This window comes from Crassostrea angulata, chromosome 1 (assembly GCF_025612915.1).
Source record: "Crassostrea angulata isolate pt1a10 chromosome 1, ASM2561291v2, whole genome shotgun sequence".
Lineage (NCBI taxonomy): Eukaryota > Metazoa > Mollusca > Bivalvia > Ostreida > Ostreidae > Magallana > Magallana angulata.
This window is the reverse complement of record NC_069111.1, coordinates 27,879,286-27,905,717: the sequence shown is the minus strand read 5'-3', so window position 1 is coordinate 27,905,717 and position 26,432 is coordinate 27,879,286. Positions and strand designations below refer to the sequence as shown.

The window sequence follows — 26,432 nt, the reverse complement described above, 5'->3', positions numbered from 1 at the left end:
CGAATTTTTGGGCTTTAGTACCGAGAAATCGGAAGAGTACTGACATTGTTTTAAATACTAGTATTTTAACCATCATTGGTACTTGAAGATTACCAATTTGTTTTTATTTTTTCTCAATCAAGCTTCGCTAAATAATCATCAACGAAAATTCCTTTTAAAAATCCAGAAATCATCTGGATTTTTTCGATTTTGCAATCTTGTGCATGTGCATTACATTCACGCTCTTTAGTTTATGTTTCCACAATATCACATTTGCATGGATAACCTCAGAAACGATATAACAAATACGTGAAAATTTTCATTGAAAATTTGTCATATATTCTGTTCATCAAAGGAAATACCGGAGATAACTCTAACTCAGTTCATCTAATATGAAAAATCCCGAGAGTTCAGAATGTCAACATGGTGTGTAAATTCGAAGTGAGTAAAAACGTTGATGAGAAAGTGTTGAAATCTTCATTAATATGAATTAAATTTTTAAATGAAAGGTATTTACAGCCTCAAAATGGTTTGTTATGAATAATTTGACTGTAATTTTCCATGCAGCTTCATTAATTTTCTCCAAAATCGTTTCGGAGCGATTCTGCAATTTTTTGCTACATTACGGGTATATGAGAGGCATTTTAAATTGTGGTGAAGGCCTGTCCCGAGACACAGTTATTTCGTAAATTCAATGTCATCCCGTGCACGCATGGGTCAAAGTCTAGTTCTTTTTTATTATAAAAAGTTAACAACGTCTTTTATAAATAAAAAAACCCTTAACAATGTAGGCATATATGATTTTTGGGATTTTGTTTTAACTTTTTTATTGCTGAGAAAACAGAATATTCATCCATCTCTTTGCATGATCAATCCTGATTTGTCCTTCGAGACACATCTTATGTAATGTTTGCAAACTACCGGGTTGACTTTAATACCCGTCTACAATCAGCAGTGGTTATATTGGTTGAATTAGGTCCCACAAAAGCTCTTCTCATGGTATTTTGTAATCTATTGAGGTTATCGAAATCTTATTCTGAAACATATATTGTTGTTGATTTTATCTTTTAAAAAATTGCAATAAGTTTTAAAACTTAAATCTAACTTTTATTTTTAACGAGATGATCACTTTTAAAAAAAATGATCACTTTTACCCTAGTTTTGACCTCCCTCTGACTGCAATGATTACAATATAAAAACTTGAAAATGCTCCATAATGCTATGCTTTTATGTTACTTGTAAGAAGATTTGTATCTTAAACCTTATCAGTTTGGTAATCAAACTTAAATCAATGCTTCCTAAGATTATGTAAATTACGGTTAGCGTTTTTTTTATTTGATTATGGCTCAATGTTTCATCCACATCAATTTTAAATCCCACAATTTTAACCATAATTTATGATAGATGCGTTGACATGACAACGATACTATAATGAATCCTTTGACAATTAAGTTTGTTTTAGATAACATAAGTTAACTTAATTGGCTACTAGTATGTATATATATACTATGAAGATTTTTAACAATGAAAGCGCTTATGTTTTGCAGTTAGTGTTGCTTTTTTTTTCTTTATATATATATATATATATATATATATATATATATATATATATATATATATATATATATATATATATATATATAAAAGAAAAAGTTTTTCTTTCTAAGAAAAGAATCTATGATAAGAATGAGTTTGAATCTAAAGCTTTAACAGTTGGTTTTTTGGAAGAATAAAATTGTTTAGACTATTTACGTCATTCGTGTGCATAGTAAATAAAAGTTAACCACATTTCCATTTAATTGATACCTGGCGCTTTAGTACTTGATTTGCGTACACTCCTTGTGGAAAATTCTTTCTAAGAAATAGTCAGCAGAGAAAAAAAACATTTGAACGTGTACTTTTACGAGTACGTGTAACTAATGATATGTACCGTACTAATGCGCTTTACGCTATATGATTCTCCACATTGCGTAATTCGCTAACAGTTCTATATATACTTATGAATAATCTTTTTACATTAATCACGCACTTCTTCTGTTAAGTCTTTGTAACTTTAATCATTTTCAAAACTGTTCAGTCGATAAAATATAGTTGTTTTTGTTTTGTATGAGGTTTATTACAGGACGGGGGACAAGTTAAATAATCTTGATTAATTCAATTTTAAAAGTAGTCTTTTAGATTGGTAATAAATCTAGATGCATCGAAACAAGAACGTATATAAAGATCTTGCAAATAAAGGTGATGGCACTTTGAATCGCTATAGATGGAAGTAAAATTTATTAATTTTTGTATCAAAATTGATAAAAGATTGTGAATGTTACATAACATCTACCTGCTCATTTATTTGGAACACTTTCAGCGCAATTGCCCCGGGGTACACGTTTACCTAAAAGATATCCTATTACATCTTTTTTAGTCTTTTAAAAATAAATTATTTTAAGTAACATATAAGATGATTGCAAACTGATGTCCTAAATAATAATTATTGTTTGATTGGTATTAGTATTGTCTCTTGCAATAGAAGATGCTTTTAAATATATGGAGGTTACCACAATGTTGTTTATATATATATATATATATATATATATATATATATATATATATATATATATATATATATATATATATATATATATATATATATACTTGAGTACATACGCACTAATGCATGGCGAGATTGCTGCAATTAAGGTGGCTCTATACACCACTTTTTGATGACGCAGTACGCAAAAAAGCAAATCTGGAAACATGCGTTTCCGGTACTGGCTGATTTAAACTGAGGTGAATTGTATGGGAACCGCTATTTTGAAAAATTTGTTAAATGGATAGATTTAATTTTATAATTGGAAAATTCATTACTTACAAGTAATGTGGTATGTGACACCTCGCGTTGTGTGGTATTATTTATCGAAATAAACAATAAAATCAAGTATAAATTTTTAAAGAGTTTTTTTAGCATCATAGTTATGTTACACCGTAGCGCAGTGGGTAAGTGGGTTCACTACAAACCAGTAGGTCATGAGTTCGATTCCCGATGAGAACAATAAATTTTTTAACTTTCCAAAAATTTCTAAAACGTATTTTTTGGTTGAATACCGTGAAAGAAAATTCTAAACAGGTGAAAATATTTCAATTATAATATACTTTAATGCACATTAATATCGACACCTAACGGGGATGAGAGGGTTGCTTTGAATTTCTCTCAAGTTGGGATACATAAATCCTATTAGCCTAGTCAATGTTCCCCTTTATTTATTTGACTTAGTTTTGCACTAAAGCGAATATATTCACTTATACAGGGCAAAGTCTTTAATGAAATATGCATGTATTTATCATTCCAACATTATATTTAGGAAATTTTCTTCAACTCAGAAATGAAAAGTCCCCAAGGTGTTTGGGCCTTGGGACTTGGGAACGATAACCCTTACGTGAGGAACTTTCATACCAAATAAAATTTAAAATATTTTTTGTGTTTATTTGCAATTGTTTTCATTCAATTTTTTATTTCACATTTATTAAAATACATTTTCTTATAACATCAAGCAACTTTTTCAGATGATTTGTCAACAGAGTAAGAAAATATGAAAAAATATGTTTTGGGGAATTACTAAAAAGATTTGCAATAATAACATTTTTCAATGTTAAGATGTGTTATATTTTTTGTTATGTGTCCGAAGGAAATATCCATCATATGACAAAATAATTTCTCTCAATTTGTTGATAGCTGTCTTTTTAAAAAATATTTTACAAAAACACGAAAAAACATTAAAAAATTCTTTAAAAATACCTATAGTATCCCTATCGTCATTTTAATATTTGATAAGTATATGTTTTGTGGTCTTCTATTGAAAATTGGAATAAACTGTGGGTGTATAGAGCCACCTTAAAATGTTATCTTTCTAGCATTCCATTGGCCAGTTTTAAAGTTTTTTAAAGCAAGCTACCTATAAGTACAAGGGGTGGACAGGAAACACGATAGAATGACACAAGCAAGGTAAGTAGATGGCTGATTATTATGCAGTGCTTGGTAATTCGCATGGCAAAAAATAAATTCTTAAAAGCATTTTTTTAATATGAAGTTCATCTCCTGTTAAACTAAATTTTCTTCGATATTTATTCGATATCTTTTAGGCTAAACATCTTGTGCAAGTTATAAACGCGTGCACTGAAACAAATGAAATAATATTTGTAAAACTGGATTTAAAGTTGTCAGCCAAAATATATTTTGTCCTTCTTCAAGGCAAACCAATCTAAAAAAGTAAAACAACACTCATTTGTTGTCAAAATGATTTCGCTTTGGTAACACATATAAGAATTTGTTCCCCTATTAAAATTTTAGAGGGGTGGTGTATGGGGGTTCGAATTTTTGTTCGTTTTGATATTTTACTAGATATTTTTTTTCCAAATTGTATAATCTTTCGTTTTTTTTATTATAGAAATATCGCTGTAAATTTTCCCTCCTCGAATATTTAGCAATACTACATGTATATCAAGTATAAATTACAAAGTTAACATATATACTATTCTGAGTAAATGCCCGGGCACAAAATAGACCATATACATGTAATTGCCTTTCTATGACTTTGATTTTATTTCGGTTAATCAATCAGTCAAATGACGACACATGTTAACAACATATGATACTTGTGTTTAAAATATTATAGTTGACCTATTCACTATACATAGTCCATATTCATTATATTACACATTCGATACAAAATTTATATGAAATAGAAATATTCTGAAGTTAAACATCCTTAGCTTTTTTCTTTAAATTTAAGACTTGCACTGTACTTGTTCTTTTACATAAGTTTTCCGATCCAAAGATGAAGTAATACCATGAGATCTTTAAAAGACTCCAAAATGACCGGGAAAGATTTTATTTCCTCGGTGTTTTTGATACTTTGTATCCTGACAAATACCACTCCCATGACGTCAGCGCAAGACATGACAACAACAAATCCGACCGTCACGGCTAATGCAACAAGTATGCATATAAAAGCATTGTTCTTGTTTAATATACTACATGCAATACGCGCACATATACCAACCAACAGATTTAATTTAAATGATTATTAAAATTATTAAAAAAATTAATTTGGCGTGCAATTTTTAGTCAAGTTTATTCTCATTCCATAACCTTATCGACTGTAATTATTTTCTTAGAGACTGTATATAACTATTGTTTTATACAATACAGTCTGTCCATTCATGCTTCTGGCTCCTTCGTTTTTGGAAACCGATTTTGGAAGACGAGCAATATTTAAGGGTTTTGATGAGGCAAAACTTGAACCCAGTCTACAGGCAAGGTGGCAAGTAATAAGAAATGGGACAACAGAAAACATCGATATTCACGTAGAAAAATACATGGGAAGCACACTATTGCCTAACCTGACGCTGTTTATCAATCAAGCTAAATTCGACGATGAAGGCTTTTATCGATTTCAAGTTAGGATCCAAGACGGTTGGTGCTCGAGTACCAAGGTAGAATTAAGAAAGGTCCGGGGAAGTAAGTAATTAACAACTAAATCATTTCCTAGCAATTTGGTAGCCATTTATTTAACCTAATCGACAAATGATCTTTTAAACATGTAATAATATCGAACGTCATCGTTATTTATATCATTTTGTATTAGTTTTACAGTATGGCAAAGCCTGCAATCTGACGAGAGAGTGTAATGAAAGAACAAGTTTAATTTGTTCAGATAAACACAAAAAGTGTTTTTGTGACCCTTCTTATGCTTACGCCCATGAGAGAAAATGCCTATCTCGTAAGTTTACTTAAACGATGATTTATATGTAAATAAAAATAAAAAGGTTTTTTTGCAATTTTTTTTTTTTGAAATAGCCCGGTATGACTGTTTGATGTTTTTCTCAGACTTGTAGCATTCTATCCTGTTAATTTTATATTATTTTTTATCAATTGTAGAGTCACTTCTTAAAGCAGTATTTACAACAAGTAATATTTCCTCAACATCCATGGCGGTTGATTGGAAAGACCCGTTACAAGGCGCCAATCTTATCCAGGAATACTTCCTTGAAATTTCCGAGAACAGTGGATCCTTTAGTGTTAACAAATCCGTAAATCGAGACAATCAATATCTTATCGACGCACATTTTGTACCTGGGCATTTATTTTATGCGAATATTACTTCCATTGTGTATCTCAACGATGTCGAAAAGACGATTTACATTAAGAGTGAAGTTTTACACCTTGTTGTAGGTATGTATTTTTTGTTCAGATTCCTTGCGTTAAATATGATATTAATTATAGTTCCAAAGAGCAGCAGGGTTTCTTCAATTAAGATAAAATATATTTATTATTAATTGTACCTAGAACCATTGCCTCCTGGTGCCATTAACAGAAGTCGAAGTAATTTTCATCCTGAGCAAGTACATCTCCACTGGGGTCTGCCTTTGTTAAACACTTCCGTCGACAGGTACCAAGTAACCATAAATGGAAATTCAAAGTTATCTACTGGCAACTTCATTGACTGGACTTCGAGACTGGAACCTGGAACAAAGTACAATGTAACAATTCAGGCTATTAGTTGGTACGATTTCAACTACGAAAAACGAAGTGTTCTGTACACCGAAGAAATAACCACTATCCGTAAGTAGATTATTTATTTACATGCTTTATCTACTATGTGCATAGTATTAACATCTTTCTCATATTTTATATAGTATTTTATAAACTAAATGTTCAATGATTTAACAAATTAGCACTGTTTTGTACTATTTTTCAGGTACTCCGAAGGTTATTCTTTCTTTCTCTCCTTTCTACCACATTTCTTACTTAACAAATCTAAAAGCCAACGCATCCATTCAGCTTCAATCTCATTTCCCGCCGATTCTTGAAGTGAAATGGCAAAAGATTCGCGGAACGACAGCAGACGATATAGATATTAATCTCAGCAGACTTCAAGGCAGTACAGTCGATAGTAGCAATCCTCAATTGCAAATCAGTAGAGTTACTTTTGAAAATGACAATGCAAATTCTTACCGTTGCTTAGCAAGAAACTCCGAAGGATGGGGGACAAGCTACAATAGGACGTTGTCTGTAATCGGAAGTATGTTATTTTTGTTACCAAAAAAAAATTAATTCTTCAATACACATTGTATCACTTTAAAAAAGGATAATAAAATGGCTTAAGGGTTTGAAAACTACGTTTATACAAGTATCATATTTGAATTTATTTGCAAATGATTTGAACTAAACAATTAATTTACTTTCATATTTTACAGGTTTAAAGTATTATGCATCTTGCAATCATAGTCAGGAATGTCTATATCGTTCAAGCATGACTTGCCAGTCTGGCAAGTGTCTCTGTAATTCCCGGTACTACCAAAGAAATTCTCGTTGTTTTCCAAGTAAGTATTACACAAGCTATATACTCTGGCATCATTTAAGTTCATGTCTTCTTTATATGGACATTAGTTACATCTGGCGTTATAATGCGTTACTTAAAATAAACTTTATGATTTCAACAAAATGAGTTTACCATGGATAGTAACACAGTCCTGTAGATGACGTAAATCTAAATAAATAAATTCAGAGTCTTCAAAGTCATTGATTCATCCAATTTGTTTCATCAACTTCAGATGCATAAATACAATGTTTATTTGTGTACATTTCTTAAGTTTATTATTTAAGTTGATATTTATATAAAACTGCATCTGTTTGTTGTCAATACAATCTAGGATCCTACCTAGAAGTAACGACAGTTGACATCAAAAGCTTTTCATGTGGTTTTGAAGCTGGGTTTGCGCTTCAGTGGAAACGACCGTCTCGAGATCAAGATCTTGTTAAAGGTTATGAAGTTTCATGGAGGGAACAATCAATCAGTTACGAAAAAAGGTCTGGTATTGATTTTGTTGGAATGGAAACCAAGTACAGATCACCGTGCACCTTAAAACTACAACCAGGGAGAATGTATTGGACAACTGTTCGAACACTCGCTGAATTACGAAATCCAAAGGAGAACATCTTTGTAGAAGAGTCTTCAAAACATATCATATTAGGTAAGATGATAAATTGGTATTAATCAGTTCGTAAGCCTAACGTTATTTTTATGCATTATATGTTATATATTATCAAGGTTTTTCTCCTAGTTGATCTAAACAAGTTGGATAGCCCTACAAATAAACTAAACTGATATTATATCGTACTAATTGTAATTTGGTATACTATGCGGGTTTTTTTAAATAGAGGAGAAAAACGGAAACAGAAAGAGTCATATTGCTTCTTTTTAAAATTTCAAGCAATGATGTTAATAAGACGGAGAAACATTTAAAATAAGCTAAATATCTAATTTAATATCTTATTTTTTTTTTTTTGGCAGATCCCACTCAGCCTGGAGCAATCATTCGGAGCCAGAGCAATTTCTCGGCAGATAACTTGTACTTAAAGTGGGAGAAATCATCGACAAGCTTTGTAAACCGATACAAAGTGACCGTCGGTGACCAGACACAATACACGAGAGGATACCTACCAGAAATACAATGGAATTCTCTTCTGATGCCCCTAACGGTTTATAAAGTGACCATAACTGCGATAAGTTATGGTTATACTATTAACTATCCAACCCATGGATCTAAAGAGAGTCCTCCCTCTGTAAATTCAATACAAACAACTGATAGTATGTTATCATAACCAAATTATTAGATTGAATATTATATCAATGTAGCTCAAGAATATAAAGCAATACATACACGTATATATACTTATAAAGCAGTTATTACTTTTACATGTAATGAGATTCCAATGCTAAGCAAAGAGATTTCATTGCTATGCAATGCTATGGTGTATGTTGTAAAAGATAAAATATGTTTAAACTGACTGTAAATATTTATTGCCAAATTGTAGTTAAATATTCTGGAAAGATATACTTGCCGTATGGAGATGAAGACTATATTCTACAAGGCAAAAAGACAAGTACACCTCTAAAATCACCGATTACTGTTTATGTCGGGGATGGATCTGACGACGGATTCAACTCCGTAGTAGTACGTTCAACCATTCAAATTTTAACGTTTTAACGAACATTGAATGTTTGCTTGTTAATTTATAGTTTGCTTTTTTGCAACTAAAAACGTAACATCACTGCACTGGTTAAAGCATATACGCAGTTGGAAAAAAGAGATGAAACATTATGCAAACTTATTCAGAATCATTATACATTTTATCTTTTACGTTTCTAAGGGAGAAGAATTATTACATATAGTTGACGTGTATTCAGAAGATTAAAAGTGTTTGTTTTGCATGGTCTTTGTTTAGATCGGCTCTAATGGTGTAATTGGACTTGGAGACAAGTTTAACAGTCCGAATATACAAGAACTTGATTCCTCTAAACTTTCGGGAGAAAAAATACTTTTCCCTTTCTGGACAGTGTTACATTCAGTTGGAAAAGTTGGGAAGGTGTACTATAACACGTATTCAAGGTATCTGACCGATAATCACGTTTTGTTGTTTTGTTTGTTTTTATGTGGTTTATAAACTTTGTGACATTCCATATTGTATTTGTTTGAAATACTGTATACAGGGTTATTTTCGCCCCGTGTAATGTTTGCCCTTCTTCACTTGCTTCACTTCAAGTTTCGCTCCGTCTTGAATTCGCCAAAACACAGTTGTGTTTAAAGAAAATTGATTGAAGACATCGGAAATTGCTCAGTCTTAAATTCGCCCGTTTACAACGAGTGCGAAAGAGGCGAAAATAAAACGGGGCTAATATTTCCCTGTATACAGTATTTTTTCGTACACTGTATCACACGTTTTATAATATTTCAAGGGGACCCAAAGCAGATGATGTCGATGTCATGTTCATGGAACAGGCAGACAATATCATTAAGAAACATTTCAGAGACTTTGGAAACTTTGAAGCTAGTTGGCTTGTGAAAGTCACATGGGAAAATATGACAGTAAATGGAATGAAAAAAGAAGAGGTTAATTATCACTAAAATTAATGCAATTCGTTTGTCTTTACTTTTATGTTCGTATAACAATCATATGTCTCGTTGAACAGTACTTTATGATTAATAAAACCTTTTTTGTGATCAATTAAATAATGGGGTTTTTTTCTTTACAGAAAGTTACTTTCCAATGCTATCTTATTTCTGACGGTGACAACACCTTTGTTGTTTTTAATTACGTTGATGTGAATCTTAAGCCTAAGAAGAATCGTAAGATCTCCGTAGGATATCGGTACAACGACATCATTGTGCGGAACCCATTTTCGAACAAGGATGGTGTGTTATGCCGAATGACAGTTATGCCTGGAAATAGAGGTAACTAATTAACTGAAATGAATATCCATAGCCAATGTAAACCGAAGTTTTTACGGTCTCACTTGATTTAGTTTTGATTCATGCGTTATGTCTTTATAGGCGGTCGTGGTCTTTTTATTTACAAAATGACCGAAGGGGTTCGTGCAAAAAGGGATGCAAGGGCGTGTCAATTGTGGTATAACTATACCCGAGGGAGTAAGATACGTGAGCAGCTTATGGCCAATGAAATCGAATGTCCTTGCGATACTCGGTTCCTCAGATTTGATCCACGTTTTGCCATCAGCCGATTTGACAGGAAAAATCGAATACTGTGCTTCGCCTCCGTATTGGTTGATGATAACGCTGTAAGAACTTTTAATTAAAAATTTTTATTATTGACACTGCATGGGTAACTTTTGGCATTGTTTAGTTCTTTATTTTCGGTGTGTTTGTTTTAGGAATGTTGTTTCAAGATGTACGCTAATACTGAAAATTTAGGACCGCTGGAAAGGTCGATGCCGCTAGCTGGAACCAGGTTACAATTCAGTCCATTCTTAGACCAACACAAACACATTAATTATGACTTCAATCCTAAACGTGTTTGCTGCAGTACGCAGCAGTGCGATTTGTATTACTTTGTACTTCCGATCCCAGGATGTTATCGAAGATCACCTTTTGCCCCAGGTATTAAATACAGAGAGAGACAGAGATAGAGAGACAGAGACAGAGTCGATAAAATTAAACGTTAAAACTTAAAAAATTCAACATCAAAAACAAATATCAAGGCTAATTAACAATTTACAGTGAAATGGTATTTTACTTTTTTCGATTGCTGAAAACTATGTTTTTATGATGTTTTTAAGATGTTGTTTACTACATTTAAACTCATGTGCTTTGTATTTTTCGTTATAAAGCTGGAATGTTTGGAGATCCACATATCACAACACTTGATGGTAAACTGTATACATTCAATGGGTACGGGGAATACACTCTGCTGAAAATAAATACCAGTACAACAACATTTGAACTTCAAGCACGAACTGAACTTGCCACTGCTCAAAATGGCGGGAAATCAAATGCAACAGTATTTAGTGCTTTTGTAGCGCAAGACCAGACTGGTACCAACATGCAGGTTGAGATGTCACATGACAAGAAAAGTAAATGTCGTTTCAAAAGGAGAATCGCTCATTTCAAATTGATTTTCTTTCTCTTTGAGATGACCAATTTCGTTCTGTTCTAGGTATGATTATTAAGGCAAATGGTAGAGATCTTACCAAGCAGTTTGAAAACGCAAACTACACTCTGCTGACGGCAAACATTTCCATTCGTTGGGACGGGGAAAAAATTTCCGCCCTATTTCTTAAGCCCCGTAGGTTATAATTTCTCTAGTCTTTGATTGTTTTGTGTTTGTTTATGTGTATTTCTTTCTTTTAGTATAATTTTTTTACTTTCATGTATAATTTGAATTTTAGTAATCACAGTAAAGATAAGCATTGAAAAGCGCCTGTTGCTTTGTGAAACACTTGTGAATAAAAAATACAAAGGACTGACTTCCGGTTTGATGGGAAACTTTGATGACATAGAAAGCAATGACTTTATGCTGCCAAATGGAACAGAGTTAAATGAGAACGCAACGAAAACAGAAAGAGACATATTTTACAACTTTGGACAGCACTGCAAGTTTATTTTTATTTTGAATTTCTATCATTAACAAATGAACCTTGGGTTTCTGTGTCATATATGACAGTTTTGTAGTTGGTATAAAGTTTGGATCCCTCATCCGTGAACCTTAATAATTATTCGTAAAAATAAATGAAGAAAATTACACACACACGAACCTGTAACTTGCAATCCAAAACAAATTATGTCACAATATCAACTGTAAATAACTATCTTTGGAAGTTTATTATATAGTCTACATCAGGATGGTTTTAAAAAGTATTTTAAAAATCGCAACAACGCTTGAATTATGAAAATTTGCTATTTACTTTTCTAAAAGGGTCAGTTAAAGAAACTTCTCTATTCCAATACGAGGATGGACTGACGTTCAAAGATTTCTTCCACCCCGAGTTTGTTCCCATGTTTGTGGACGAAGTTGACGAAAGTCGTCTAAATAATGCCAAAGCTAAATGCGGTCCACGCCCTTCCTCGTCATGTGTGTCGGACTATCTGGCCACGGGAGACCTAGAACTAGCTTTGTCATCCGGGAAATCTGAGGAAAAAGCTAAAAAGAATATTGCTGAGATAGGTATATAAAATTGTATTAACGTATAGTAATTTACGTATTCCAGATTGTTAAAACATTTAATGTCTGTCATGCGCGGATCAAGAAAATTTTTCGGGGGGATGGTGGGGGGTCCGACGGTTATTTGAGTTTTTCATGGGGTGTGGGGGTGTCTGAGGCATATTTTTGGTAATTTTCTAATGTAATTGAAAGAAATTTGAATTTTGAAGGGGTGGTCTAGACTCCCTGACCCCGCCCCTTCTAGATCCGCGCATGTGTGTTTTCTTTAACACGACATTTTTTGTAGGAGTTTAAGGAGGAAAGTAATTAAAAAAATATGGCGATTTTGATTGCATACAAAAATTGAAATGACATACATGTATAAATATTTATGCAAATATATTTAATCAGAAAATGAAACACCGCAAATATCCGGGAACACTACCATTAACGTCCAAGTAAACCAGACGGTGGAGATAAGTTTTAACATCTCTGACGATGGTCAAGCTGAACCATTGTTCGTCATACTGAAACAACCCGACAACTTCGTCCTTGACAATCAAACGGGGATCGCAACATGGACACCGACCAATGACAGCGTTTCCGAAATCCAGTATTACACAACTTTGTTTTTAAAAGTTCAATATTTTTTTTAAAAATAAACTTTACATTCTATTTCGAATGTTTGTCTAATGTTTTAGAATTCATCAATTCATCAATTACAAGTACTATGTTATATCAATTTGAAATTATAAAAAAAAAACTTTTTAAATTTACTTAGATAATGTGAATGTTTTAACCGCTTTCAAATGTTATCAGCTACAAAATATGATTGGTATAGCATTAACCTTAAAAGAGGGATATATAACTAACTGACTGTTTGGGGGTTTAGGTTGCTCGCGGAAGATGATATGGGTGTACAGTCACCAGTTCTGGACGTTTTTGTCAACATGTGTAGTGGGTGCAGTAACCGTGGAAACTGTGATTTTGACAACTTATTGTCCTCAGAGGAAAATAAATTCCGCAAAGTAGCATGTGACTGCGATCCTGGATATTTTGGTATGTTGCCACCGCTTAATTAACATCTATTTCATACAAATCATTATGTTTTTGCAGCATATCTTTACTACCGTATTTTTTTTTCGCGTGTCACAAAACTTGCGAAAATGGGGAAAATCTGAAACATTTTTAATTTGCGTCTGTTATTTTTAGTGATTTAAAAAGTTCCTTATAGAAAATGATACAGGATATAATTTCTGCGTATTCATTAATCTAAAAATAATAATCTAAAAGAGGTCGCGAAGAAAGCGAAAATTAGATCACCGCGAAAATTACAGGATATATACGGTAATTTAGCAAAATACAAGGTTATATTTTACTACGTTGTAAATTACATCATTGCAACAAAACGAAGACCGTCGCTCTTTGTTGGAGATGTATGGAGAATTCAATGCATTGCAAAATTATTTATGTTTATAGCTTTATCGGAATGATTTGTTTTAGGTGACAATTGTGAAAATGAGACGAATGCCTGTCTGGAAGACCCCTGTTCTCTAGACAGGGAGTGCACGGACCTAACCCCCGAAGAGGAGTCTGTACTTGGTCGCGGTTACAACTGCTCAGCTTGTCCCCCGGGCTATGACGAAGTCGATGCTGACTGTTTTGGTAAAATACTGTAAACAAACTTCAATTTGCTACGATTTTGTTACACGATTGCAAAATGGTACAATTATTTGCAGCAATTCTTTTTTGCAATATCGATCTTCAACAATTTTAGCCTTTAAAGTGTAGTTCGCGATGAAAAACATTCGCGAAGGTCCTTGCGCAAACCTTGCAAAAGTTACGCATATGCAAATAAAAATTGGTTTTCACCACTTTCAACATTGTATAATTAGTCTAGTAATTCTTAAATTCTATTTAGAGTCATACTTTGTGTTGTTTTAAAACTTACATAAAATATTAGGTAAAAATTTAGAATTGCGTTTTCATTTTCTTTTCAAAATTTCATAAAATTTAAAAATAACACAATTTTTTTTTTATCTTTTCAGACAAAGATGAGTGTTTATTGGCTGGCGGAAATGACTGTAACGCCTCAGTGGAGACCTGTGAGAATACAGAGGGCGGGTATATCTGTCAATGTCTTCCAGGATATAAGAAAACGGATAACCATTGCAAAGGTAAAGCATCAGATGCATGAAAAAAGTGCCGGTGTTGAAGAAATTATATTGTGAAAATAATGGGTAAATGGTTCTTGTCATTTTTATATGTTTTTTTAATATATGTGCGTGTTCGTTTTATTATATGATCTATACATGTAGATATTGATGAATGTCTGATTGGAACCTCGGGTTGCGAACAGATATGTCAGAACACACCTGGCTCTTTCACGTGTAGCTGTTACTCGGGCTTCACCTTACAATCAGATCAACGTTCGTGTGAGAAAGCAGGTGAATGGCCTCCATTAAAATATTTTTTAAAATTCATAGTAATCGGGTTGTCAAAAATATATATATCAAATTATTATCAAATTATTATTACAAAAAAAACTACAAAATGTAAACAATCAATTTAAATAAACTAATAAATTACATGACGTATTTACATACCACATCTAGATTACACAAACTGCGATATTGACTTTTTTTACAAAGTACTATACACGGGGAAATAGACGCCCCTTTCGCCCTCTTTGTCAGCAGGCGAACTCCAAAGTCCCCAAATTATCTCTCTTTAAACACAATTGTGTCTGAGCTGATTCAAGAAGGGCGAAACTATTTACAAGTGCAAAATGGCGAAATTACCGGTATATAGGACAAAAAAACCCTGTATACTGCATACAATTCTCAGTTTTTATATCGTAACAGAATGCTTATTACTACGGTTGACGATATATTTCATATGCATGTAAAAGCAAATTAATGTTTATATTGAATTTTTGAATTTTAATTGAAAGCGGATAGTGAGCCTTGTAAGGATTATGACAAGAAATGTGAATACACCTGCAGTAACAAAACAGGAACAGTTAAATGTGAATGTCCACTGGGATTCCAACTGGCTGTAAATGGAATCAGTTGCAAAGGTATACATGAAACACTCCGTCGAAAGCGGTATAGTCATTTTTTTTATTTACATGATTGCTAGAGCGTGTCTCTCAGTTTGTTTCACTGCGTTTGATTAAACTTCAAATTATTCTTCTATCACTAATGCAGCCTCAGTATTGCTTGGCTAATTTTGAATAAATCATGTTTACATCACATACGATTTCACAAAATCGATTTGTGCATGTTCTAAAACACTTATGTTTATGAACTATTTAATACTGTTTACATCACATACGATTTAAAAAAAAAATGATTTGATTTAATTTCTGAAACACTTTAAAAGTCTTTTCAATCACATATTATTTCACTCTTCAGACCTCAACGAGTGTGAGCTTTCTACATCACCGTGCGAGCAAGGCTGTGTCAATACCGAAGGATCGTTTAACTGTACCTGCAGACCTGGCTATTTTCTAAATGAGGACAAAACATCCTGCACAGGTGAAAAATGAATGATAACATGCTTTGAAGTCTTTTCTAATAATTGATAATATACTTATGTATATTCTCAAAAATCTGAGAAACTATAACTAATATATAGTTGTGTGTTTTCGGGGTTGGGTGGGAGAGAGGGGATAGGGTCAACTTTGTATAACTTTTACATATTGTAATTGAGAAAATTTTCAAAACCAGGAAGATACTCCGAACCACCTTTTAATCCACGCATGTTCGAGGTGCTTTACTTCTCTCTTAAACTTATCCGATATTTAGATAATTTTGTGAAAATATAACATTCATAAAATTATAGTTTTTTTGAAAAAATAATTTTAAAATACAAGACAAATACGTAGATATTGTTTGTCACAAATTGGATTTTCTCTCAGTGTTTTTTTTTTGACAGGTTGTGAACTTCCAAACTATGGCCAAAATTGCAGCAAAGTGTGCGAGTGTGGTCCTGGGGGAGACAAATGTGACGAAGCAACCGGGTGTGTCTGTCTGTCGGGGTGGACGGGGGAGAAGTGTGACGAAGACATCGATGAGTGTACCACAGATCCATTTATATGCGGCTCCAACCAAATATGCCAGAATCTCGAGGGGTCCTACTCATGTACTTGCGGGGATGGTTTCGAATTGCTGGATAATAAATGCGAAGGTGGGCTTTTATTTTAAATTAGGCGTAGACAATTTTTTGGCAATTCTATATTTGTCTATTTATGTTTTGATAATGTCAAAATATATTCATAATACTCAGTGGAATCATTTTTATAAATGTATGTAATACATTATCTAAATTTTATGTATACATTATATCTTTTTATTGTAATATTTTTTTCAAAATGGATATTTAGAGTAACTAAAGCGCTCGATTTACAGATATTGACGAGTGCGCTGATATGGGTTTGAACGACTGCCCAAAGTCCACCACAGTCTGTCGCAATACACACGGCAATTACTCTTGTGAATGTCAGAAAGGATTTCAGATGAAAAACGGCGCGTGTGGAGGTTACTTTTTTTCTCCATAATAATATCACTTAATAATATCAAATGTGTAATAAATCAAGATTTGTTACAAAATATCAATGGAACGGGAAAGAAATTAATTTTATGGTTATGAATAAAACTTTATTTGATTTTATATTAGATATAAACGAATGTGAAACGGGCGTCCATGGCTGTTCTCAGATGTGCATTAACGTAGATGGCGGCTTCAATTGTGCGTGTTACTATGGATTCACTTTACTAGATGACAGGGAGACATGCGAAAAAGGTTGGTTTGTAACAAAAAATGCGTGACCCCCTCTCTCTCTCTCTCTATCTCTCTCTCGATTGATTGATTGATTTCCTCCTACATAAACATTCCAGTTAAGGACACGTGTGCCCGTTTCCCTGGCCTCAACTGTAGTTATGCGTGTCGGCAACAAGGTCTGGACCCGGCATCAGGGGTTTGTTTCTGTGAATCTGGTTACCAACTTGGTGGCGACGGGACAACATGCATTGGTATCCTAAGAAATTTTCACTTTTATGCTATTAATTCTTGCTCGATTTTCGTTTATTTACATGTGTTGCTAACTCCAATGATTTAGTAAGGACTGGAACAATTAATCTTGAACTTTAAGAATACGGAATCGATATAGATTTTATTTATTCCTAGACATCAACGAGTGCAGCAGCAATAACCACTGTGTCCACAACTGTACAAACACAGATGGTTCATTTGAATGTGGATGTGCCATTGGATACAGACTTCAGAACGATGGAATATCTTGCGAAGGTGCGTTATTTCTAAAGAGTTGTATTGTGAAAAGTAATATGTACTGTATTTTCTGTATCTTAATGTCTTTTACTGATCAAAATGATAATACAACAATTTATCATGCAATACATAATTTTGAGCTTTAGATATAAATATAAATGACATAAATGAAACTGCGTTTCATATCCCTTTTTATTATCACACAGCATGCGACGAGCATTTCTACGGCGAAAACTGTGAGACACCGTGTAAATGTGGGCGTGGCGCCCAGACATGCCACCATATAGATGGGTGTGTCTGTGAGTTAGGGTGGACAGGGGACACTTGTGAGCAGGACGTAAACGAATGTTTAACGAGTCCTTGTCATGGAGGTCACGAACTCTGCTTGAATACCCCAGGGTCCTATAGATGTGAATGTAAACCAGGATTTAACAAATCCAATGAACAATGTTTAGGTATGAAAGATTATCCTTAGAATCATTTTGGGGTTTTATTTTGCAAAACTTGTTTTCGGTTGCTGTCAATTGTAAACCCAATTTTGTTTATTTATGTACGCAGATATTGATGAATGCCAAGATTCAACCATTTGCCCACAGAAATGTGTGAATACAGAAGGAAGTTACGCGTGTGCTTGTAATGATGGCTTCAAACTTGATGAAAATGAGAAAGACTGTGAAGACATAAATGAATGTCAGCAAGCAAAGTGCCACGACTGTGAGAATTTACCGGGTAGTTTTAGATGTTACTGCAGGGATGGATTTCTACTCAATTCTACAACACAGATGGATTGTCACAGTTAGAAATGTTTCTTATTGTACTTCTATATCATCTGAATTTTGTGCTTCTAGATCTGTTTTACTTGTATTAGTTTTGAATAGTCAGTTTATGCAAAAATAGAATTAACAACCACTGAAATACATGTATTCCACATGTTGTAACAGATATTGACGAATGTTCTGATGGAAGCAATACCTGCTCACCCCATGCCACCTGTACGGATACAATTGGCAGCTATACCTGCAAATGTCCTGATAAAGGTTTCAAAGGAGATGGTCATGAATGCACAGGTACAAAACAAAAAAAATATTTTCCCACACCTGTTTACCTACTCAGCGTATGCAAAAACTGAATACAAATGGACCAATAACTTTATGACTAATTCAAGTGTATCCGAGTTTGTTTGTTGAAACATTTATTAAGGTTTATATTCTAGTAATTATATTCTTACAAATTCAGTTAGTGAAACCCGTTCTTTAGTTTAAGTATATTTTCATATAAATTTGATTGAAGAACTTACAGGTATTTTTATGGTTCTCTCTTTCAAAAATAACAGCCTGCGAGGACTTCACATACGGAGAGCAGTGTTCCCAAACGTGTACATGTAATACAAGTAATACAGAAACATGCGATGGTTCCTCGGGGGTGTGCGCCTGTAAGACGGGGTGGGAGGGGCGAGACTGCGATATAGACGTGGATGAGTGTAAGAGAGGGACCAAGGAATGTGACGACACGGAGCTACAAATCTGTGTGAACACCCCTGGCTCTGTCCATTGCGAGTGTCGTTATGGGGGAGTAGACCTAAATAACTGTATTGGTAAGTGTATTGTTTTCCTTAATTAATGCAACAGTCATGTTATAGCTTAGACATACGTTGCATGCGCTGGTCATATGGGGAGGGGGAGGAAGAGGGTCAGGACCCCTTGGAAAACTTTTTCAACTGTACCTTTGACCACGAAAAAGGGGATGGGGCTTTCTCGGCAAACAAAATTCTTATTTTTGGATAAGCTTGCATTTGATCTTAAATGTAAATAATAAAGTAATAAAATTTAAAATTGTCTTTATTGTCTTTATATATTTAAATATTTAAGACAAATATTGTGTTTTACAGAGCCTAAACCGGAATATACCACAAGTAAGAGTTATAAATATACGTAAATACAATTGTAACAATCTTTTATTTACAAATCAAATTGTACACTTATTGTCATTCATGATTTATTATTCATTTTCATGATGTACCACTCATGTGTTATAAACTGGCATATTCTTTAAAAGGTGATATAGAAACGAAGGTTAAGGTGGAAGCTAGGTTTGAGACAAACATCGGGCGTCAGGAATTTCTCGCAGACTCCGAAAAGTTCGTGGAAGAATATGAAAAATCGGTGAGAAGAAATATCTTTTATTGTATTTTCACTATGTAATGATTACATCATTCATTTTTCGGGGAATTAATGGAATTATATATATATGTAATAAAATTGTGGGATTTTAATGAAAAAGGGATTATTTTCATAGCTGAACGCTTTTTACAAAGAAGAAAATGTCAATGGATTCTCTTCAGTGAAAGTCTTGTCTGTAAGGTAAGTTATATGCAATAGTCCCTATACATTTAAAATTAAAAAAAAAAACAATATTTAATTAAGTTATATATACTACATGTAATATTGATACATATCTAATTTACAATTTTGAAATCTATGAATTCACTTTTGTATTTGAAGATTTGGGAGTCTAATCATCGACTATGAAATAATTGGGAGCATTAACAACTCGGACAGTTTTAAGACAGACCTCGCAAAATGCATGACCCAACTTCTTAGTGGTAAAATCAACATCACCGTGTTACAACAGACCCAAGTAATACTGACCGTCACCATTAAAGACCAGTCCGGTCTTCAGCTGACCAGTAAGGAGATTACTTATAGATCCTTGTTTCAAAGTAGTCTCATCTACGTTAGCCAGGGTTTCAGATCCGCACCGCTTCTTACGAACGTTCGTGAGAAGCGGTGCGGATCAGAAACCCTTGGCTAGCGAAGATGAAGTAGTCTGGCCACTTTTAGTAAATGATACTTCATATTTTAGTAAAATTTAATGTTATCAGCAAATCGTTTTTGCTTTAAGACCACAAATGAAAAATTCCTACAACATACGATCTAGGGTATAAAATGGAGTTAATTAATAAGACATAAATCGTAGTTTATCAAAATTTTCCTCACTCATTTTTAAGGCCTATCTTCTTCCGCGTCCCCGTGTTATGTGTTGAAAAGTTTCGGGGCTTCTTGTTCGTCTGGAAAAAAATGTATAGATTCTTCTGGAGTAGCAACTTGTGTGTAAGTATTGACACAGAATAATGCACTATATAGATACTTGTGTTGAATTCAATGAAAATTGCATGCGCAAAGCACTGCTATGATCAAGTTATTGTAACGTAGAATATTTTCATATTCACAGCGACGATTCATCTGACGAAGGTAAGGTTTGTTTCTCAGTTAAATCCAATCAACTAGCACATACACGTGCATGTTTTATGATATTATTAATTAAGTATTTACCAAATGTGATTCATTTCATTGTCCAAAGTATGATTTGGAAGGGTTTTTTTCTTGTATAAAATCAAAGAAAAAATTATGGATTCTGGACGAATGATACAATTATTGCAGTGAAAAAAAAATTTCCTTTGAAGATTAAATATGAAATCAAACTTTTACAAACGTCATCATCGTCATCCTTATAATCATCAGCAAATTGCTGAAAATGGCTTTGACAAGCAATAATTTTTTCGCAATGCTTTTGAATTTTCTAGATTCGTCAATGTTTTTACTTTATCTTGGAGTAAGTATTCCATTCGTCCTCATCATAATAGCCATGATGGGTTGTTGGATCTACCATCAGAAAACAGCGAATCGTGTCCAAGTGTGAGTGGGGTTTTTTTGTCAAACACAACCAGCCATAATTAATTACATGTTGTTTAAAGTAACTATCTTTCATTGAGAACGAATTTTTATGAAAGAGGACATTTTTTGATGTAATTGGAACCGTGTTAAATATTATAGAAAGTTAATGTTCTTAAAATTTATTTTAAAACCTTTTACTTGGTGGTTGAAATAAGCTTATATGCATATTAATAAATGTTGCATTTGTATTTCAGAATCCGTTTAAGTGATCCAGACGTTCAGAAAATGAAAGTTTGCAAGGAAATACCTAAACGTAACTTCTTCGAAGACATGGAAGCGCTTGGTCCTTTCTTTGGACAAGGTAAAAAGAAAAGTCAACGGTCTAGATTATTTTGTTGGTATAATGTTCAACGTGCATAGGTCCCATCATCCTGCTTGTTTTGATGAAAAAGATGCAATTTCATTAAGATGAGTTTGAATATTTAAAACAAAAACTGTGCTATATATATATGTTAATGTAATTAACTTATATAAATATATATTCATATATATATCTTCCTATGAATTAGTAACTTTTAAGTTCGATAACAATGCTTAAGCAAATTTAATTTGTTATAACCCTTAGTTCTCTATCCATATAAGTATGTTGATTGAATAATTCTGGTTTTACCATTTTTTAATTAATTTTTTTTTGTATTACAGTTGATTGGCCTAGCAAAAAGTAATGGACAAGAAGTCAATGCACCAATCAACTTTCCTGATAGAGATTTTAAACATACAATAAATATTTTTTTTGTTTGTTTCCTCCTTCAAGTTTTATTGAGCCAAAATTATGAAAATCATCAAACATATCCATTTGTGTCAATTTTGTTTTGATTAAATTGTGTATGTACATCTCAATTCTCATCCATGATAAGTATGCGACAGTGAAAGCGGATTCAAGCTTTAAGTTATTTAGATTAAAATCTTTATATCACATTTGTTTTTTCCAGAAAATATCAGTTTTTTTAAACAAGTAGTAAGAGTCAATTAAAAACGCTAATCGCAATAGATATATACATACACATTTACCACTAAATATTTCATTATATATTGGACAATATGCAGGTAACATAATTTGTATTAACCACGTTTGATTACATGTTATTATGCAGTATAGTATATGCATTATTTTACAAATAAATGTTTTGAATTAACAGAAACTTTGAAGCATAATGATATAACACAGAAAACGTTTTCTAAAATAGGCTTAAAAACATATTGGACTACAGACAAAAGTAAACAAATCAATTACATAATTATCTTCTAAGATTACGAACAGCAGGCATTTATCAAACATTTTCCTTATTTCATTAATCTATCTCAAATGCAACCTGTTTTTGCTTTTTTTTTCTCAGTTCTTTATCCTCATAATAATCCCTTTTTTTCTATCAATAAAAAAAAAAAACAACGATCATAATTTGTTGTATGTATATCGTCACCTAGAGATTAGATATAATTTTTAAATAATAATGAAAGATAGTGTATCAGTGAAACTCTCTCTCTCTCTCTCTCTCTCTCTCAAACAAGAGGCTCATGGGCCACATTGCTCATCTGAGCAACAATATACATCATAAAATTAGTTTTACTGAGTCAAATACAAAAAAATGTGGATAATGTAGTCTAACAGATCCTGTATTTAAAAAAATCAATTTTCCCCTGGATATTCTGTTAATCATTGATTCCTTTATGTCACAGTACTCACATCCTACTCCTAAAAAATATGATTTTGATGAATTTGAATTTTCACTATCTAAGGTTGCTTTCACTAATGTTGCATTTTTTCCAAGAAAATGTTGTTGTTTTTTTTAAAAGATTTTTCTCTATATATTCCTTTGTATGGATTTAACCCCTCCCCATCGTGCCCCTACCCTACCATGCCTACCCCCGGGGATCATAATTTGACCAAACTTGAATCTACGCTACCTGATGACACTTCACACAAGTTACAGCTTTTCTGGTCATTCGTTTTCTGAGAAGAAGATTGAAAATAAAATTTCTCTTTATACTCCTATGTAAAAATTTGACCCCAAAACTGTGGCCCCACCTTACCCGCGATGATTTGCACAAACTTGATTCTGCACTATTTGAGGATGCTTCCACCAAAGTTTCAGCTTTTCTGACCCAAAGGTTTTTATGTAGAAGATTTTTAAAGATTAACTCTATATTTCAATGTAAAACTTCGACCCCCCTCCCCCACATTGTAGCCCCACTTTACCCCTTGGGGACCCTGATTTGAACAAACTTGAATCTACACTATCTGAGGATGCTTCCACACAAGTTTCAGCTTTCCTGGCCAAATGGTATTTAACTAGAAGATTTTTAAAGATTAACTCTTTATACTCATATGAAATACTTCGACCCCCCTCCCTCCCAATTTGAGGCCCCACTTTACCCCTGGGGACCCTAATTTGAACAAATTTGAATCTACACTATCTGTAATGCTTCCACGCAAGTTTCAGCTTTCCTGCCCCAATGGTATTTGACTAAAAAAAATTTAAATATTAACTCTATTTACTCCTATGTAAAACTTCGACCCCCCCCCCTCCATTGTGGCCCCACCTAACCCCCGGGGACCATTATTTGCACAAATTTGAATCCACACTATCTGTAATGCTTCCACGCAAGTTTCAGCTTTCCTGGCCCAATGGTATTTGACTAAAACAAATTTTAAGATTAACTCTATTTACTCCTATGTAAAACTTCGACCCCCCCCCCTCCATTGTGGCCCCACCTAACCCCCGGGGACCATTATTTGAACAAATTTGAATCTACACTATCTGTAAAGCTTCCACGCAAGTTTCAGCTTTCCTGGCCCAATGGTATTTCACTAAAAAAAAAATTTAAAATTAACTCTATTTACTCCTTTGTAAAACTTCGACCCCCCCCCCCCTCCCACATTGTAGCCCCACTTTACCCCTTGGGGACCAGTATTTGAACAAACTTGAATCTACGCTATCTGAGGATGCTTCCACACAAGTTTCAGCTTTCCTAGCCCATTGGTGTTTGACTAGAAGATTTTTAAAGATTAACTCTATATACTCCTATGTAAAACTTTAACACCCCCCATCCCCCATTGTGGCCCAAACCAACTCTGGGGACCATGATTCTGATGAAGCTTCAACACAAGTTTTAGCTTATCTGGCGAAATGGTTTTTGAGAAGAAGATTTTTGAAAAACATCACCAAATTTTCAATAAATTCTATTTATTTTCCCTTGAAATAGGGCATGACCCTTCATTTTAACAAACTTGAATCCCCTTTACCCAATGATGATTTGTGGCAAGTTTGGTTAAAATTAGCCCGATGGTTCAGGAGAAGTCAAAAATGTAATGATACAATTTTATCATTAAGTGTCGCAAATGCACGGCATCCTTAACGTTTAATGAAACACACAAAAAAAGCTACATGGTCAACCCCTAATGATACAAACACTTATATCATTAATTGTTGCGTTTGCACTCTTAATGATATAATAAAATATCTAAATGTATAGAACACTGGTCTGCAATGAACGTACGACTTGTTGTGAATGTCCATAATATTTTAGTGATTAAAATACAATATAAGTAAACGTTATATACATATATAAAACTCATTTAAAATCGCATTTTTATATCATTTATTGAACTCCTCCCCCCACTTAATAATAATGCATTATGATGGTACTGTACATGACTGCACGTGTGTATGCGTCCTTGGACTGTAACTAAAATCTTTAGTAAAGATATATTAAACATAATATTCTTTTAAAACAATTAATATAATGGTACATTTATGTCGTTAAAATGCGCATGTTTATAAGTCTAATTGAACTACTAATATTGTAAAAGATTTGCACACTAATTCCTTAAAACAATGATTTAAATGGTAGGACATCTTCAATAGAGATAGGTTAAAGCAGGGTTTTTTTTTTAATTTAATGCATCCTGGTTTTCAAAATAGCATTTTTTATGTCCCTAAAATGTAATTATTTTATACTCGTTAAATGATAGAACCATCGATAGATTTAAATTTACCCAATCTGTATGTTTTGAACCTCTCTTAATCTAAAAATGCTGGGACAAGTTACCAAGGTGTGTTCCCGTTTTTCACACATTTGATAATTGGGTATAGAACAATAGGTGTGAATTGTGTTGTGATAGCAATTGTAGTCTGCTTTCAGTCAAAGATTTTACCTGGACTTTTACTTGTGTTTTATCATTCATTCATCAGCGCCATGAAACAAGAAGAATATAGATATTTTGTTGTGTTTTAGACTAATAACTATCACAATTTTTTTCATTTGATAAAATAAAGATCAAATTAATATTTTTAGTCTTAAATTTCCGCTCACTGATAAGAAAAGTAAGGATTAGATGATTTGACTTTTACATTTTTGCCCATTTACTTTAAATATAAAACTCGGTGAATTGAGGGAAAATTGCTGGTCCCGGGCCAATTTTTTTTTTTTTTCAATTGGGCCAATTGGAAGCTGATTCAGTGGATAATTATATGATAAAGGGGAAAACTACACGGACAATCATATGGGGTAGTCCGTGTCTCTTTTTACAACCTACATTGTAGATGCAAAATATGTAAATCGCATGTTTATAATTGGTTGTTTGGTATCAACAGAAAGATTATTATGAAAAGAAACAGACCTTTATCACAAAATATTTTTCTGAATTTTCAAACCAGCAGCTCAATAAATTCCGACAAGAATAATAATTTAAATATTGATTTGATATATCTCAAACTGAAGAAGGTTGAAAATGTATGTATTATGGTCTACATTTGATAGGTTTTGTGAAAAAATATTTTCAGTTTTTGAAGCATATAAAATTGCCTATTTATCATCATATCGCCATACATTAATTTGTCTAATAGTATTCTCTTCGATTATTCAAGCCACAGCATAAATGAAAAATAATTAGCAGCGTTTTCACTAGACACATTTCCTCCATTTATGTAAGCAAA

The 26,432-nt window shown here is 33.2% G+C and overlaps 1 protein-coding gene across 1 annotated transcript; it reads left to right on the top strand.

Moving 5' to 3' along the window:
* The first annotated feature begins 3,890 nt into the window (after nucleotides 1-3,890).
* On the top strand, nucleotides 3,891-22,424 carry LOC128186815 (uncharacterized). The gene is made up of 45 exons (XM_052856725.1): nucleotides 3,891-3,973; nucleotides 4,791-4,966; nucleotides 5,180-5,488; nucleotides 5,616-5,750; nucleotides 5,909-6,202; nucleotides 6,317-6,592; nucleotides 6,729-7,052; nucleotides 7,228-7,353; nucleotides 7,684-8,004; nucleotides 8,325-8,621; nucleotides 8,849-8,988; nucleotides 9,260-9,423; nucleotides 9,771-9,924; nucleotides 10,068-10,266; nucleotides 10,366-10,610; nucleotides 10,704-10,929; nucleotides 11,160-11,402; nucleotides 11,486-11,614; nucleotides 11,718-11,921; nucleotides 12,245-12,493; nucleotides 12,881-13,082; nucleotides 13,362-13,528; nucleotides 13,973-14,134; nucleotides 14,518-14,646; nucleotides 14,788-14,916; nucleotides 15,423-15,548; nucleotides 15,886-16,008; nucleotides 16,409-16,660; nucleotides 16,882-17,010; nucleotides 17,150-17,275; nucleotides 17,371-17,505; nucleotides 17,660-17,779; nucleotides 17,968-18,216; nucleotides 18,320-18,556; nucleotides 18,703-18,828; nucleotides 19,095-19,355; nucleotides 19,650-19,673; nucleotides 19,817-19,923; nucleotides 20,057-20,121; nucleotides 20,263-20,447; nucleotides 20,769-20,871; nucleotides 20,993-21,012; nucleotides 21,345-21,456; nucleotides 21,690-21,796; nucleotides 22,138-22,424. Exons 2-45 carry the CDS (start codon nucleotides 4,819-4,821, stop codon nucleotides 22,158-22,160), a joined length of 7,602 nt encoding a protein of 2,533 aa, XP_052712685.1. The 5' UTR covers nucleotides 3,891-3,973; nucleotides 4,791-4,818; the 3' UTR covers nucleotides 22,161-22,424.
* The last annotated feature ends 4,008 nt before the right edge of the window (nucleotides 22,425-26,432 follow it).